We start from the raw sequence: 14,436 nt of genomic DNA, 5'->3' as shown, positions 1-14,436 counted from the left end.
ATAGGGATGACCATAGCACGATGCTTGAGGTACGAAGTGTTCAGATGCTGCCTGATGGCCGGTCCGTGCTCGGGATGTGATGCACGCATTGCTCCTTCCCTGTACGCATGAGTAGGTGCACTATCTATACACGTCCGAGTCGGGCCTAGTGTTTGGGACATCAATATTGTAAGTAGGAAGCTGCAGCCTCGCTTTTCTCTTGCGCATCAAGCAAGTGCCTTGCGTTGCTCAAGCACTGACATTTGTACCTATCTTTTCAGGCTCAAGTAGAGCAGTAGGCTCACACAGGTTTCTCAGAGGCTAATCTGGCGCAATCCACTAGAGTGGGTTAGATCCCTGTAATAACTGTTTGTTTACTGTTTATAAACTGTTTATAAACATTTACAACCGTTTACTGTGTGTTTACAAAAAAAGTTTACACGTAAACTAAACGGTTGGAGCCTTAATGAAATTGGACGACTCAGGACGGTTTCATTCAAAAATAAATCAGAAAATAAACGCGCCTCGTGAGTTCTGCAAGGCGCTACCAGGGCTCGAACCTGGGTTTTCGACTACCATTTTTGTACCGTAACGGTGTAACTTTAAGACATATAGCCTTTTCACTCTGTCTAGACTTCCCAATGAACGTTATATCCCATGAGGCAGAGGCCGGAACACAGCGCAACGTTGTAACCCTATGTCTAATGCTACAGCATAACATCAATTGTCTGGACGGGAATAATACCGGCTACGGGCGAGATAAGCATACAGATTACGGACTACAGCGACAGCAAACGGGAGGACGAGTAGCGTGGTAAAGACAGTTGGGGATAGGTGGCATGTTCGGTGTCGAAGGAACGGATGTCGGTCGCGTCAAGCGTGGTGACAGGGAATGGTGGAAGTGGAGTCTGAGGGCGAATAAGCTGTGGTTGTCGAACGGCGGATCTAGAGTGTGAACGATAGCGAAGGAGCGTAGGGCCCGCTAAGGGCGAGATAAAGGTGAGGCAAGGCAAAAAGGGGATTTCCGGCGGAGAATGTCGAATGAATGACCAGCATCAAGGGGCTGCAGTAGAAGGTCTGGGACTCAGGAGGACGGAGCGTCGCAGAAACAGCCTCAACCTCACTTGCAGCCCCAAATGAAAAAGCACATTCTCTTTAGGATCTCACCCTCTTCGCGCTGTATGATCCTGAAATTTAGCCCGCCGATATGGTGAGGATGGGCGTGCCAGACTGACCGAATCACTCGAATGGCGACCTGTGGGGTCCACAACCTCGCCGCTACGGCTCTTAATAGCCACAGGGGGTTCGCGAGCCTGCACCAGAGAGCGTAAGCGAGTGTCACTCCCAGAATCGTGCGTCTACTCACGACATTCGCAGTCTCGGCCTCAGCCGCAACAATAGCAACCAGCGGCGTGTGTTCGCGTTCCGCGACAGGCGCCCCGTGAGCGACCCCGGTGCCTACTGAAGCACGCTGAGCATGAACACCACGAAGTTGCGCCAGGCATGACTCACTGCCAACGAAGAGAACCGAGGTGGCGAGCGCTCTAGTCAGGAAAGACGTCGGACGCATAGCTGTACCTTAAGGCAGGTACGACTGGCAGAAGAGCAAGCTCTTGCAAGAAGTACGAGTGGGGAAAACGAAACAGACTCTGGGTTGCTGAGCCGCGGCCTCGCTTACAAGGAGGCGTTATAACCCATCGACCTCTTGTTTCTCAAGCGCATGGTCTTTCCGGAGCCCACGTTCTGTCAAGGTCTCTGTCGTCAGGGCGTGCGGGCGAGGGCTATGTCGACAATTTAAGCACGTACTTGATGAGAGCAGATTGGTGTCTATTGTCCCCATAGAGGGGGGTGCTTGTAGACTATGTTCGAGAACGATATGCATAGACAAGCATTGCCTTGCTCGAGGACAAGCAGTCGTCCAGATATGGACATTGTCTCCATTGAGCCAAGACGTCGGGTGTCTGGCGCTAGCATGAACTTTGACAGGCGGCGGGAGAGCGCACAAGCGCCGAAAAGACGACTGTAGAGAGCACAACAGCTGAGAAATCTCGGCAGTAGCAGCGGACGCAGGAGGAGATCGGCGAGCTCGGGCGGGCTGCGCTTAGTCGGGTCGTGGAAGGATGAGGCTGTTAGCGTACATGGCAGCCTTTGGGGGTGCCTAATCCATGCGGATGCGGTGAGTGAAGGCTTTATTTGCCTCCCTCGAAACCGGCTGTAGTCTACCTCAGTGCAGCAATGTGTGGGGGATGTCCACTTCGCTGATCACTACCAACACCGCATCACAGATCCAATGGTCCGTGGTGAAAGTGAAGAGATGTGAACACAGCCCGTGCTCAGAAAGAGCACATTGACTTTGCGACACCGTACAAGTCGTGGCGGAAATTTGCTGCGGGCGCTAGGCCAGTGCCGCAGGTTTCTACATAATGTGTTACTTCAATATCTTGAGTACCATTTGAAGGCTAACGGGACTCACTTGTATCCATTCCTCATGTTTGAAGCGTGGGCATCGCTCAAGAGCAGCCAATATTTGGCGAAAGTTCAATCCCTAAGCGACGAAGCGGCGTTTGATAGCGCATATCGCGAGAACTAGGGGTGCATGGCCACGGGGAGACTCACATCCTTGGTCTGGCCGGCCATAAGTCCGCGGTGTTGTGGTGTACACAAGCCGGTGACACAGACAGTACTGGTGACGTGTTGTATGCAGCGGCTGCCAATATTTGTGGCGTCGGATCTCGCTCCACGCCGCGCCGTTGTCGCTAGCCCGTCATGGAGGAGCGAAGAGGCCTGGGACTAGTAAGGCGCCGGCCCAGGGCCTTGTGTCCAGACAAGTAGCAGACCAAGCGTCTGTCCCAGTCGACCGCGGGTGTGACCGCGGAGACGCCGTCCGAGTCTGTGAGACCCGCGACACCGCTCAACGTGCTTCGCAGTAGGTACAGCTTGACAGCAGAGACGGGCTCCTGGGTGTGCTACTTGCAATAATCCATGTGCGGTGCAAGATATATGAAGCCAGAGAATTGTGGATTTCCCACTGCCCTCGCAAATGTCTCCTTGAGGAAAACCGCGTTCCGGGATGTGTCTATGCGGGAGCTTGCATCAGGGTTAGTCGCCCCGGATAAGGTTAGGAGTGCAGCGCGAGCGTGCTATTCAACAGCTGTTAGCACACCTAGAGCGTATGGGCCTATGGTTGGTAATGGAAAAGGGGCTACGACATCTATGGCTAATGCGTCAAGCTTTCCGCGATCATTCAAGGACAAGAGAAGTGGGTGGATGCTGAACACATGTGGAGAGAGCTCGCTTTACTATGTTACTGCCTTTGCGAGACCCCACAGGACAGCTGCGAAGGGAAGGAAATTGCCTATGGGCATACTCGAGCCCAAAAAACCACTTGAATTACCCAGTATGTGGTGCCTTAAAGGTCGCTCTGGCGGAGGTCTCCAAGCTATTATCACTGGAGACGCGTGACAATAAATCAAAGGAGGACGTTCCGCGGTGTGAGACTTTCGACTTGAAGTAACGTCAAGGTCACTCGAGATCACACCACCGTCGCTGAAACGCGGTTTCCCTCTCGCCTCCAGCTGGCGACGTCTGTAAGGGCAGTTTATAATCGCTTAGGGCTATTCTCCCGAACGTAACCTGTGTTCACTGCTCAGGCACAGCTGGGTGTCTCGGCCGTAGCCGCATGCCGGGTACCACATAGCGCAACTCAAAGACTGGATGATACCAACAGCGCGTTTTCTTCAAAACGCCCATCGCTGCAGCGCATCGCGTGTAGTCACTGTACGCAATCGCCGCTATTGTAGCCGTCGCCATCGGTTCGCTTTCAGCGTCGGCGGAGGCGAAGCCTAATTGGAGGCAGTTCCGGGGTCCCCGGGGAAACAACCTTTGCTGCGCCACACGTCATCGGCATTACCGCTTCAATTAACCCCTTGCATTTGCAGTGTTGTTCCAATTTTAAAGGGATCCAATAAACTCCCGTACACAATCCTTTACCGCAGCCTAACTCTGTCCTCTCTCCTATACTTCCTGCACACCCTCGTCGTCGTCCCAGATGGCGACCGACGGCGCGGTACCAGATATTAGCGTAACTCCACCTGATGCTCAAGCTCAACTCCATGCTATCGCCGCAAAGGATGCCGCCAAAGGTCAGGTGCCAGTGTACACCTTCAACCCGAACGCTTCCCCAGAAGCAAAGGCTGCAGAGGCAGGGAAGGGACGAGAAAAGCTGAAGAGTGGCAAGGACGACGTTGGGAACGGCGGCGTTGGTTCGTCTTCTCCTAGTCAAAGCGCGTTGCCTTCTGACACGTCGACAGAGGTCCAAGTCGACACCGGCAACCCCAATGTTGTGCCCACCATTACTATCGACGACGTGGACAAAGTCGCAGCTGAGGAGCCGCTATCTGCATTGCAACAGCAACCCCCAGGTGCTATGCCCGCTGGCGCTGCGCCTCCCATCCCCGACTGGTACAAAGTTGGCTGGCGCGCAATCAGCGGAGTTGACAACTCTGCGCTGCCTGAAGGAGAAGTCAAAGATAAGACCGTCTTGGACGCTTTTTTGAAGGAGCAATTCTACGGTGACTGGTATCACAATGCCGCAATCATTGTTGTGGTGAGTCTGTTTGGTCCAGCCTCGCGCTTGAGTGTACCCTGACTTGTCCGCAAGGTTATCATTGTGACCCATTTTTTGACCCGTTTCCACTTCGGGTGGGGATGGCTCTTCATTGTGCTGGCCTTCTGCAGCACTTACTACACCACCTCCATGGCTCGCCTACGCAGCCGTGCTCGAGACGACATTCAACGAGAATTGATGAAGACGCGTCTTATGGACACTCACGAGTCTGCTGAATGGATCAACAATTTCCTGGACCGCTTCTGGCTCATTTACGAACCTGTCTTGTCACAGACTATTGTGGCGACCGTCGACCAAATTCTCAGCACGAATTGTCCGCCTTTCCTCGATTCGCTCCGCATGACCCAGTTCACCTTGGGTAACAAGGCTCCTAGGATCATCAAGGTCAAAACGTACCCCGGCACGCCCGACGACATCGTTCTCATGGATTGGGGTCTGTCGTTCAGCCCCAACGACATCTCTGACTTAACGCCTAAGCAACTCCGCAACAAGGTCAACCCAAAGATTGTTATCTCCGTCCGTGTTGGCAAGGGTATCGCCGCCGCCGCCATGCCGATTCTGTTGGAGGATATGAGTTTCAGTGGTCTCCTACGTGTTCGTATCAAACTCATGACGGCATTCCCTCATGCCCAAGTTGTCGACTTGTCGTTCATGGAGAAACCGACCTTCGACTACGTCCTCAAACCTCTCGGTGGGGAGACGTTTGGTTTCGACATTGCCAATGTAAGTTATTGTTTATGCACGGTTTCCTTCGTCCTAAACTCTTGTCCGCAGGTCCCGGGTTTATCTGCTTTTATTCGGAACATGGTGCACTCTATTCTTGGGCCCATGATGTATGATCCGAACTTCTTCACCTTGAATATCGAGCAGATGCTTTCGGGCGAGCCGCTCGACTCAGCGATCGGTGTCCTACAGGTTACCATCCAGAGTGCTCGCGGTCTGAAAGGAAGCAAGATCGGCGGCGGTACCCCCGACCCTTACGTCAGCCTGAGCATCAACCAGCGCGCTGAGCTGGCTCACACAAAGTGCAAGCGCGATACGTAAGTAACCACCACCACGCTTTATCAGGTTGCTCACTTCATGTGCAGAGTCAACCCGGCATGGATGGAGACTAAGTTTATCCTGGTCAACAACCTAACAGAAACCCTGAACCTGAGTGTTCTCGACTACAATGACCACCGGAAAGACACCGAGATGGGCTTTGCTACCTTCGATCTCGCCAAGTTGCGTGACGATGCTACTTGGGAGGGTGTTGAAGCGCCGGTGCAGAAAGATGGCAAGGAAAGAGGCACTATACGTTTCGATGTCAGCTTCTTCCCAGTCCTGAAGCCGGGCACTGCAGGCATCGAAGAAATCCTTGACAGCAGTTAGTGTCTAATTTCCTGCATATATGGGCGGCTTACTTACGTCTGCTCGTAGATGTGGGTATCGTCCGTCTCACCATTCACCAAGCCAAGGATCTCGACCAGTCTAAGTCTATTACTGGCGACCTCAATCCCATGGCGAAGGTCTTCCTTGGCAACGGCCAGGTTGTGCACAAGACGCAGAAGTTCAAGCGTACGAACAACCCCGTCTGGGAGTCAACCACAGAGTTCCTGTGCTCTGACAAGAGCACCTCAACCGTCACGGTGAGGGTCATTGATGACCGCGACTTCTTGAAGGATCCCGTCATCGGCCACATGACCGTCCGCCTGGGAGACCTGCTGGAAGCCAAGAAGGAAGTCGGGCGCGACTGGTGGCCACTCAGCGGTTGTGCATCTGGCGCGAAGCTTCGCGTCAGTGCAGAATGGAAGCCGTTGAACATGGCTGGCAGTTTGCATGGCGCGGACCAGTACGTCCCGCCGATTGGCGTTGTCCGGGTGTGGTTGAAGAAGGCGCAAGACGTCAAGTGAGCATTCCGTTATATACTAGCTGCCGGGATGAGGCTGAAACGGCGATATTAGGAACGTGGAGGCGACCCTAGGTGGGAAGGTGAGCTTCTCGCATGGAAGCATAACTGCGCACTTTTATGAAACTTTCGTGTCGTAGAGCGATCCCTACGTCCGTGTGCAAATCAACAACATCACACTGGGTCGGACAGAGGTCGTCAACAATAGTGAGTTCTGTTGATGCCATTGTCTTTGAATGGGTGTTAACAGGCTGGACAGACCTCAGTCCCGAATGGGATCAGATCGTCTACATTCCTGGTACGTGCAATTATTGTAGCACACGAGGTGAAGGCGCTAACCAGAGTCCTCCTCGCCTTCATTAGTGCACTCGCTAAAGGAGGTGTGCCTTATTTATCAGAACCGTCTCGCGACTCTTGCTGACTGCGCTTGTAGACAATGATGCTGGAATGCATGGATTATCAGCATCTCACGAAGGTAATTGATTTTGCATCAGGGCTGATCTTGTAGCGACTCACCTGCGCTCTCAGGACCGCACGCTTGGCCTCGTTGAGCTTAAAGTCTCGGACTTAGCGGAACCTGTTGAAGGAAGTCAAACATACTCTTCCAAAGGGAAGCAGATACGCGAGGATCCAATAAAGCTCGACAAGGGTACCTATAAGGGCAAGCTCTTCTACGAAGCTCAATTCGTCCCGGCGATGCCTGTCAAGAATGTAAAGTTTAACAGCGGTCCAAACGCCATCGAGCGCGCTGTTCAAGGAAACGATGACCTTGAGGGCGATGACATCTCGACGCATAATAGCTCCGAGTCGGAAAAGCAGGATGTTCCGGATGGTATCACGGTGTCTGCACCTCTTGACGAAGATGAGCAGGTGCAGAAGGGGCACAGGAAGACGGGGTCGACTGATACCACTAAAACTGCGAATACTACGCGCACTGCTGACACTCAGCTGACACGCAACTCGTCCGTATCTAACAATGAGAAGCGTCCAGAAGATGATGCCCCAGAGATGAGCCCCGAGGAACTTCTCCAACATCGTGAGTGCGGATCATCTCAGAATGTTCATGCATGGAAGCTCACCATATCACAGAGTCCGGTGTTATTATATTCAACGTCATTAGCGGACAGCTGCGGAAGAAGGCGCGGCTGGAAGTTCTGTTGGACGACGCCTATTGGCCTGCATTTAGCACCGTCCGAGCGCGCAGCCAGCACGTCCTGTGGGAGTACATCGGCGAGGGCTTCGTCAAAGAGCTCGACTTCGGCCAAGTGTGGCTCCGGCTCAACGACGCTGACGAGGGTGAAAAGGATGAGATCATCGCCGAGTATAAAGGCAGTGCGAAAGACTTCTTGCAGAAGACCCTCACAGGCTCTGCGCATTTCACGCTGCACGATATCGAGGATGATAACAAGACGTGTACCGTGGAGATTGAGACGCGCTATGTCCCCGTGTCCATTACTCTGGAACCACGTGAGAGCGTGAACAGTAGGTCGCTCCACTGTGCTCGCGCGCGAAACCGCTCACACTTTTTCTAGACCAGGGTATCATGAATGTCACGCTCATCAACGGCAGAGATATCCATGCCGCGGACCGCGGTGGTGAGTGATTGCTCAGATTCATCCCGCCAGCTCCATATCTCACCTTGCCCGTTTAGGTAAATCCGACCCCTTCGTTGTCTTCTCGCTCAACGGACAGAAGGTCCACAAGTCGCAGACCAAGAAGAAGACGGTCAATCCAGACTGGAATGAACAGTTCGTTGTTCAAGTTGTGCGTTGCACGCCTACTTTGTTACTCGAATGCACACTGATTTCTCGTTTAAGCCATCAAGAGTGGGCTCGAGCTTCACTCTCGAAGTCTTCGACTGGAATCAGATCGAGCAGGCAAAGAGCTTGGGCTTGGGCACGATCGACCTGGAGAGCCTGGAACCCTTCGTCGGCGTGGAAAAGACCGTCCCGCTATCCCACCACAAACATGGCGACAAGGGCTCCATCAAGCTCATGCTTACTTTCCGTCCCGAGATTATCGCCAAGGCTCGCAAGAACACTTCCACGTTCTCTACCGCGGGTCGCGCCATGACCCAGATTGGCCACCTCCCCGTCGGTGCGGGCAAGGGCGTCATACATGGTGTCACCGGCGTCTTCAAGCGAGGCAATAGCTCCGACTCTGACGACGACAAGGCATCCATCAAGGATGCTGCTGTCGTTGCCGCTGCCCAGACACCATCAGGACAGGCGACAGTCGCCCAGAACGGCACAACTCTGCTGCCCGTCAGCGCGTCATTCCCTCAGTATAATGGCACTGGCACTGGCGGTGCCTCGACCGACCCTGGAACGCTGAAGATCACCGTGCTCGATGCGAAGGACCTCTCGATGAACGATGCGAAGCCGTATGTCACCGTTCGTGTCGGGGATAAGGAGCACAAGACGAAGCACGTCAAGTCCGCGACTCCTGAATGGTATGTCATTGGCATGCAGCTTATCTTCAGCGTGTAGCTGACCTTCGCTTTAGGCAAGAGACGTTCTCTTTTGCCGCTGGTCCGTCACAGTCGAAGCTACATGTCTGGGTCCTCGATCACAAGACTCTAGGCAAGGACAAGCCCATGGGATCCGGCGAAGTCGATGTATGTTTTCCTGAGTTTCTCCGTAGAACCACTGCTGAAGCTTCTGTCCAGATTTGGCGGCATCTCCAGCCCGGTGTTTCTGGCTCTGCAGATGTCATGATCGAGCTGCGTGAGGGTCAGGGCCAGCTTCGTCTACGCCTCGACTTCGATGCCGAGCGCGTAAGTCTCCGCAATCGTGCGTCGATGTCGTCAATTGATGGGCGAACCTCGCCAACATCGACGGCTCCATCGCGTTTTAGCTTGAACCGGCGGAGAGAGAAAGACGACTGAGCCGCGCAACTAACTGACCGACTGCTTCATTTCTCCCACATGCCTACATCTACGTATGCTATTCCAAAGAGTCTGCCCGTAGACGTCTGTAATTCCTCTTACTCGCGTATTATGATACGTCCACCTCTTATCTCACAACGAACACTTGCAATGATTCCGTAACTTTATCATCCGGACTTGTCCCATAGTGTCCTTTTCGGCAGAACCTCGAATTGATTGCTTCCTGAATATGCTCACGACTACATAAGCAACTAGCTGGCAAATGCTTGCCAACGTCCATTGAGTAGCCTCCGTATCGCCTGCGAGAAAAGCAAGCTGAGAGCGTTGGACCTCAGTTACTTGACTGGTGTGCACAGCGTATATTCTAGTGCTGGGAGCCCTGCTATTTACAGAGTTAGTATTCCACTGAGCCACAAATACTATGGGATATTACCTCCTTATTCATCGTAACCCGGCGGTGGTTGGTATCGCTCTTGGGGCACCCTGGCCAACAGGTGAGAGAGTAGGCTGACCACCGTGTTAATGTCTGTTTGGTTGAGATCTTCGGAGGACACGGCATGTCCTGAACTGGCATCGGGAAGCCTCTCTGCAGCCTGCGCTGTCGCAGAGACTTGCTCGTGAGTGACCGGCACGACACCGAACTCGGCTTGTTCGTACTGTGGCTGCCCAGCACCCAGAGAGACTATGCGGGGGGAATAGACCAGGGATAGGCCATGTTTCGGGTCGCGATGCTCCATAACTGATACCTCGAACGGAACCGGAGTGAGCTTTGCGACACCATCCTCTCCAACTTTTTCGGCGCGCCGCTTGTGACGTTTGTGGCAGAAAAGAAATGCAGCAATGACAACGAGTAGCAGAACCACACCCCCGACAGTGGCTACAATTATTGCATGAGATCGAGAGGTACGTGAAGCGGGAACCGATGGAAGTCCAGGACTGGTGTTAGTCGCTGCAGTGCCCTGCGCAGTGTTCCTACGTTTTGCTCAGGCATCTGCTACCTTGTAAGAAAAGCAGGAGGTCACTCACGTTGCAGATGCTGCCAAATCAGGGCTCCTCAAGGCAAAGGCGTACTCAGATCGCATGGCTTCCAGAGCACAGAGCTGTCCCCATGGCAGAAGGCTTGAAGTCGGCGGACCAGACCATGCAGAACTGTATTCGTTCATGCCTGGATATGTCGCGAGATCCAGCAAGACATTGTACTAGAAGAAACGTCAGGTAGACTCTGATTCCGTTCAGCAATCAATACCTACTTGGACAGTGACATACGCTTCAATTAATTTTGCCATATCTGAGCTCGGGTCACTCCGATTCCATGCTGTGGACAATCCACGGATGATAAAGGCTGTGCTGTCTATAGTCAGTCCAACGAGCGGCCCTGATGAGGCCGCACGCACTCTTCATAGGCCGCGTGCTAGTCCACTTCACAACCTCCGCTAGATCCACCTCATCTGAAGGGTGATCCTCAGTACATAGATCGCTCTAGACACGCAAAGATGACCACACACCTTCACTCTCAACACCATTGACAGAGGTCTACGCCGAGAAAGGAATAACGGTCGAAATTAAAGAAGTCAGACTGATCACGTTAATCACCAGAATCACGAGGTCCGAGTCGCAACAGAACAAGACCTACCGAGGCACCCATGTCTGGTCCCTGCTGCTGATATCCGCAAGCCCCTCGATGGTGTGACCAGAGTTGTATGACAACACGCCGCTCGAGACGTTACAGCTGTGCAGGTCGATTCCGTCAAGGATGATCGTGCCATTGTAGAGATGATTCCAGATGAACTCTGCTGACAGTTCTGCTGCTGCCGCATATGTTTGATTTCCGGTAGCCGTGGCCAAATAAGAGGACAGGCTTCCAGACAGTCAGATACTACCAATTACTGTGAGAGTCGAGGGCTGTATACGTCATGAAGGCTCTAGTAATCTATGAGCTTGGCATAGCAACCGTGAGCGGGACTTAGTCGACATACCCGAGGGTCTCCACATTGACCGTCGTGACCGTCTGATTCGTCAGCTGCATATTGACATCAATGACAAGCAATTTGGCGGGTTCATGATGAGTGTTCTTACGTAGAATACTCCCCCGGCAGTGGTGACTATGATAAAGCGCATGGGTATCACGGCTGATCAAAACTAACACCAAACGTACGTCCGTTGCAAGTAGAGGCTATCGAGGTAACTCTCATTGGATGACTTCCAGACGCGGCATCTTCGAGCGTCACCATGTACTCCGATAGTTGGCCCCAAGTCGCGACCGCATATGACATTAACGGTAAGCTGTTATATGCCACTGCGGCTGCAAGAGCATACTGTCTATTGCAACGATAATAAATGAGAATGACCTGCGAAGTGTGCTCATATGCGAGCCGCTTACGCTGCGACGGGGTTGTAGCCCTTGCGATACGCGTGTCGGTCAAGTAGTCCCGCTATGAGCTGTGAATACAGTACATACACTAGTGCAATCAGGGAAAGATTTAAATCACAAGGAACTCCACAGAAAGGTGAGGTAACTGACGTCTTCTGGGCGAACACCGTGGCACTCTGACTGAATATCGTATTGATGCTGTTGGGCACTGTGTCTTGATATAGAGCTGTCCTGTTCAGACGGTCCATCCGTGCTATCGAAACGAGAAGCGAGCCCGTGTCCGGATATCCGGTTTCTGCAGCAAACCAAAGATATTAGCTTTGGTCTATAATGTCGTGAGGCCAGAGTATCACAAACGAGGTATAAGGCCATCGCTGGTACTGAATAGTGGTATAACGGTGTCGATGATTGCTGTAGCAAGCTGATACCTTTCTGACAGTGACAGATTGGTGGTTGGTTTCTGACGAAGGCATGTGCTGAGCTTTGGAGAGAGCAAGAGAACGAGATACACTCATTCTCCACCCGGTCGGCATCACGAAGGGGGAGTCCTGAGCTTATACTCCACCGAACACCTGAAGGTACACAAAGGGCAGGGCGAGCCGAAGCATTAGGCGCATGGCTGCAGGATAATGACGAGTGATGATCGATGAGGAGCAGGGGGACCTCCGAGTCAGCCCCAGCTGAACAAATAGGCCAAAATGATCATGAAGAACTGATCGCGACAGGTAGAGAGAACGACAAGAAACGCATCTGCTGTTTGTTGCGCAGTCGCGTGGCGACGTCCTGAAAATGGGGAGGCTCGCTTGTTTCATCATGATCAGTCGTCCGTATGTTGTGAGCCCACCAGCTGGGCTTGCGCTCCTGCGCTCGGCAGACTCGGACTCAGTAACTGAGCAATCTAGACGACCATCAATGACACTGGTTTGCCAGTGCGTCACCATCAGCCCAAGAACTATACCCGTCCAAGGCTCGCGAAGGCGCCATTGACATCTGAAAGACGTTATTGGGTGGACCCGGTTCGCGGGATCAGCCTGCGAGACTTGGGAAGGCTGTAACTGACACTGCATGTATGCGCATGCAATTCCAACTGTAGCTGGGGCCGCTTCGTCTGGTTATCTGGGCCACATCTGTCGCTACAGTTGCATGATAGCGAAGAAGTCGATGGTAGGCATTGCTTGTGATTGTCGGCACTTGGATGCACTGACACAGGCAAACCCGCATCAGCAGATGCTTTCATGTCGACATTTCAGCTGCCCCACAACGGAACTTTGCTCCCAGTTAGCACATCATTCCCTCCGTACAGTGACAACAAGGTCGGGAATGGCAGTGCCTCGACCGACCCCGGCACTCAAGGTCACCGTACTCGGAGTGTTTCTCGGTCTATGACTGGCTGGCAAGTGCTTGATAGCCTCTGTGTGAGTCCGTCGAATAACTTCTCTTCACGGTCACTGACGAAAAGGTGAAACTGAACCTCATCACCTGGCTGACATACGTAGCATACATCCTAGTGTTAGGGGCGCTGCCAGCCGTATCTAGAAGGTAAGTATTCCACTGAGCCAAATCGTTTCGAGGGTTACCTCATTCATCGTAAGCCAGCGGAGCTTCTTGAGCAGGCCTGGGAAGCAGACGAGTTAACCACGGTATTTAAGTCCGCTTCGTTGACATTCGGGGATGTAGCAGGACTTGAACTGGCCTCGGGAAGCCTCGCCGTAGTTTGTGCTGTGGCAACGATTTCCCCGAGATTGTCCGGCAGAACACTGAACATGGCTTATTCATGGTGTGGCTGCCCAACGCTGAGAGGAATTGGACGAGGGGAGGAGTTGGAGGACCAATGTGAAGACACGATAGTTTTCGGGTCGCGAAAACAGGTGCAAGGCCCCATAACCGAAATCTCGAACGGAACCGGAATGAACTTTGTTACGCAATCCTCTTCGGTCTTTTCGGCGCGCCACTTGTAACGTCTATAGTAGCGGAAAAGGAATGCAGCGACGAATATGATCAGTACGACCACACTTCTGATGGTGGCCCCAATTATCGCGGTCCTTGGCACATGAGATTGAGAGGCCGAGGAGGCGGAGTCGAGAGAAAGTTCAGAGTCGGTCACGGTGCTAGCCGATGCATGGCTCCTACTTTTGATCAGGCTTCGGTTGCATTGGAGGAAGAGTGGAAGATCGCTTACGTTTCAGATACTGCTAGTTCATGGCTTCCCAGGGCAAAGGCGTACCCCGACCTCATGACTTCCAGAGCATGGAGCCGTCCTCATGGTAAAAGGTTTGGAGCCGGCGGACCGGACCATGCAGAGCTGTACTCGTTTGTACCCCGATACGTCGCGAGATCTAGCAAGGCGTTGTGCTAGTGGAAGCGTCAGGAAAGCTCTGATCTGGTCAGTGGATAGTACCTACTCGAACAGTGATGTACGTTTCAATCAATGGTTGCTTTGGTTCCACGCTGTAAACAACCTGCGGATGATAAAGGCTATTGTTCACAATGAGTCTGACGAGTGGTCCTGGAAAGGCGGGGGAGTACCCGCACGCACTCTTCACAGGCCTCTGGAAATCCCACTTCTCAACCTCCACTAGATCAACCTGGTCTAAGGGTACCTCTCAGTACGCAGGTTGCCGTGTGCATGGCAGGAATAGCCACATACCTTCGCTCTCAACCCCATTGATAGATGTCCACGCCGG

The 14,436-nt window shown here is 53.0% G+C and overlaps 3 protein-coding genes across 3 annotated transcripts; 1 reads left to right on the top strand and 2 right to left on the bottom strand.

Moving 5' to 3' along the window:
* Nucleotides 1-548: 548 nt before the first annotated feature.
* On the bottom strand, nucleotides 549-1,746 carry PHACADRAFT_246937 (uncharacterized protein). The gene has a single exon (XM_007390180.1). The coding sequence runs from the start codon at nucleotides 1,547-1,549 to the stop codon at nucleotides 1,100-1,102; it is 450 nt and encodes a 149-aa protein (XP_007390242.1). The 5' UTR covers nucleotides 1,550-1,746; the 3' UTR covers nucleotides 549-1,099.
* A 2,225-nt stretch (nucleotides 1,747-3,971) lies between these two features.
* Nucleotides 3,972-9,581, top strand: PHACADRAFT_246931 (uncharacterized protein). The gene is made up of 18 exons (XM_007390179.1): nucleotides 3,972-4,241; nucleotides 4,290-4,585; nucleotides 4,640-5,329; nucleotides 5,381-5,646; nucleotides 5,695-5,972; nucleotides 6,026-6,494; nucleotides 6,550-6,577; nucleotides 6,635-6,701; nucleotides 6,754-6,792; nucleotides 6,858-6,874; nucleotides 6,928-6,969; nucleotides 7,023-7,530; nucleotides 7,584-7,976; nucleotides 8,027-8,089; nucleotides 8,146-8,258; nucleotides 8,312-8,946; nucleotides 9,000-9,111; nucleotides 9,163-9,581. Exons 1-18 carry the CDS (start codon nucleotides 4,028-4,030, stop codon nucleotides 9,379-9,381), a joined length of 4,449 nt encoding a protein of 1,482 aa, XP_007390241.1. The 5' UTR covers nucleotides 3,972-4,027; the 3' UTR covers nucleotides 9,382-9,581.
* A 237-nt stretch (nucleotides 9,582-9,818) lies between these two features.
* PHACADRAFT_179974 (uncharacterized protein) lies at nucleotides 9,819-12,124 on the bottom strand (the record flags this gene model as incomplete). Its single annotated transcript, XM_007390178.1, has 11 exons — nucleotides 9,819-10,353; nucleotides 10,408-10,580; nucleotides 10,632-10,723; nucleotides 10,776-10,860; nucleotides 10,887-10,914; nucleotides 11,015-11,239; nucleotides 11,358-11,401; nucleotides 11,458-11,483; nucleotides 11,537-11,700; nucleotides 11,762-11,820; nucleotides 11,903-12,124. 11 exons carry the CDS (start codon nucleotides 12,122-12,124, stop codon nucleotides 9,819-9,821), a joined length of 1,653 nt encoding a protein of 550 aa, XP_007390240.1.
* Between the last annotated feature and the right edge of the window lie 2,312 nt (nucleotides 12,125-14,436).

Source organism: Phanerochaete carnosa, assembly GCF_000300595.1.
Source record: "Phanerochaete carnosa HHB-10118-sp unplaced genomic scaffold PHACAscaffold_1, whole genome shotgun sequence".
NCBI classification, from domain to species: domain Eukaryota; kingdom Fungi; phylum Basidiomycota; class Agaricomycetes; order Polyporales; family Phanerochaetaceae; genus Phanerochaete; species Phanerochaete carnosa.
This window is presented reverse-complemented; position numbering and strand designations above follow the sequence as displayed.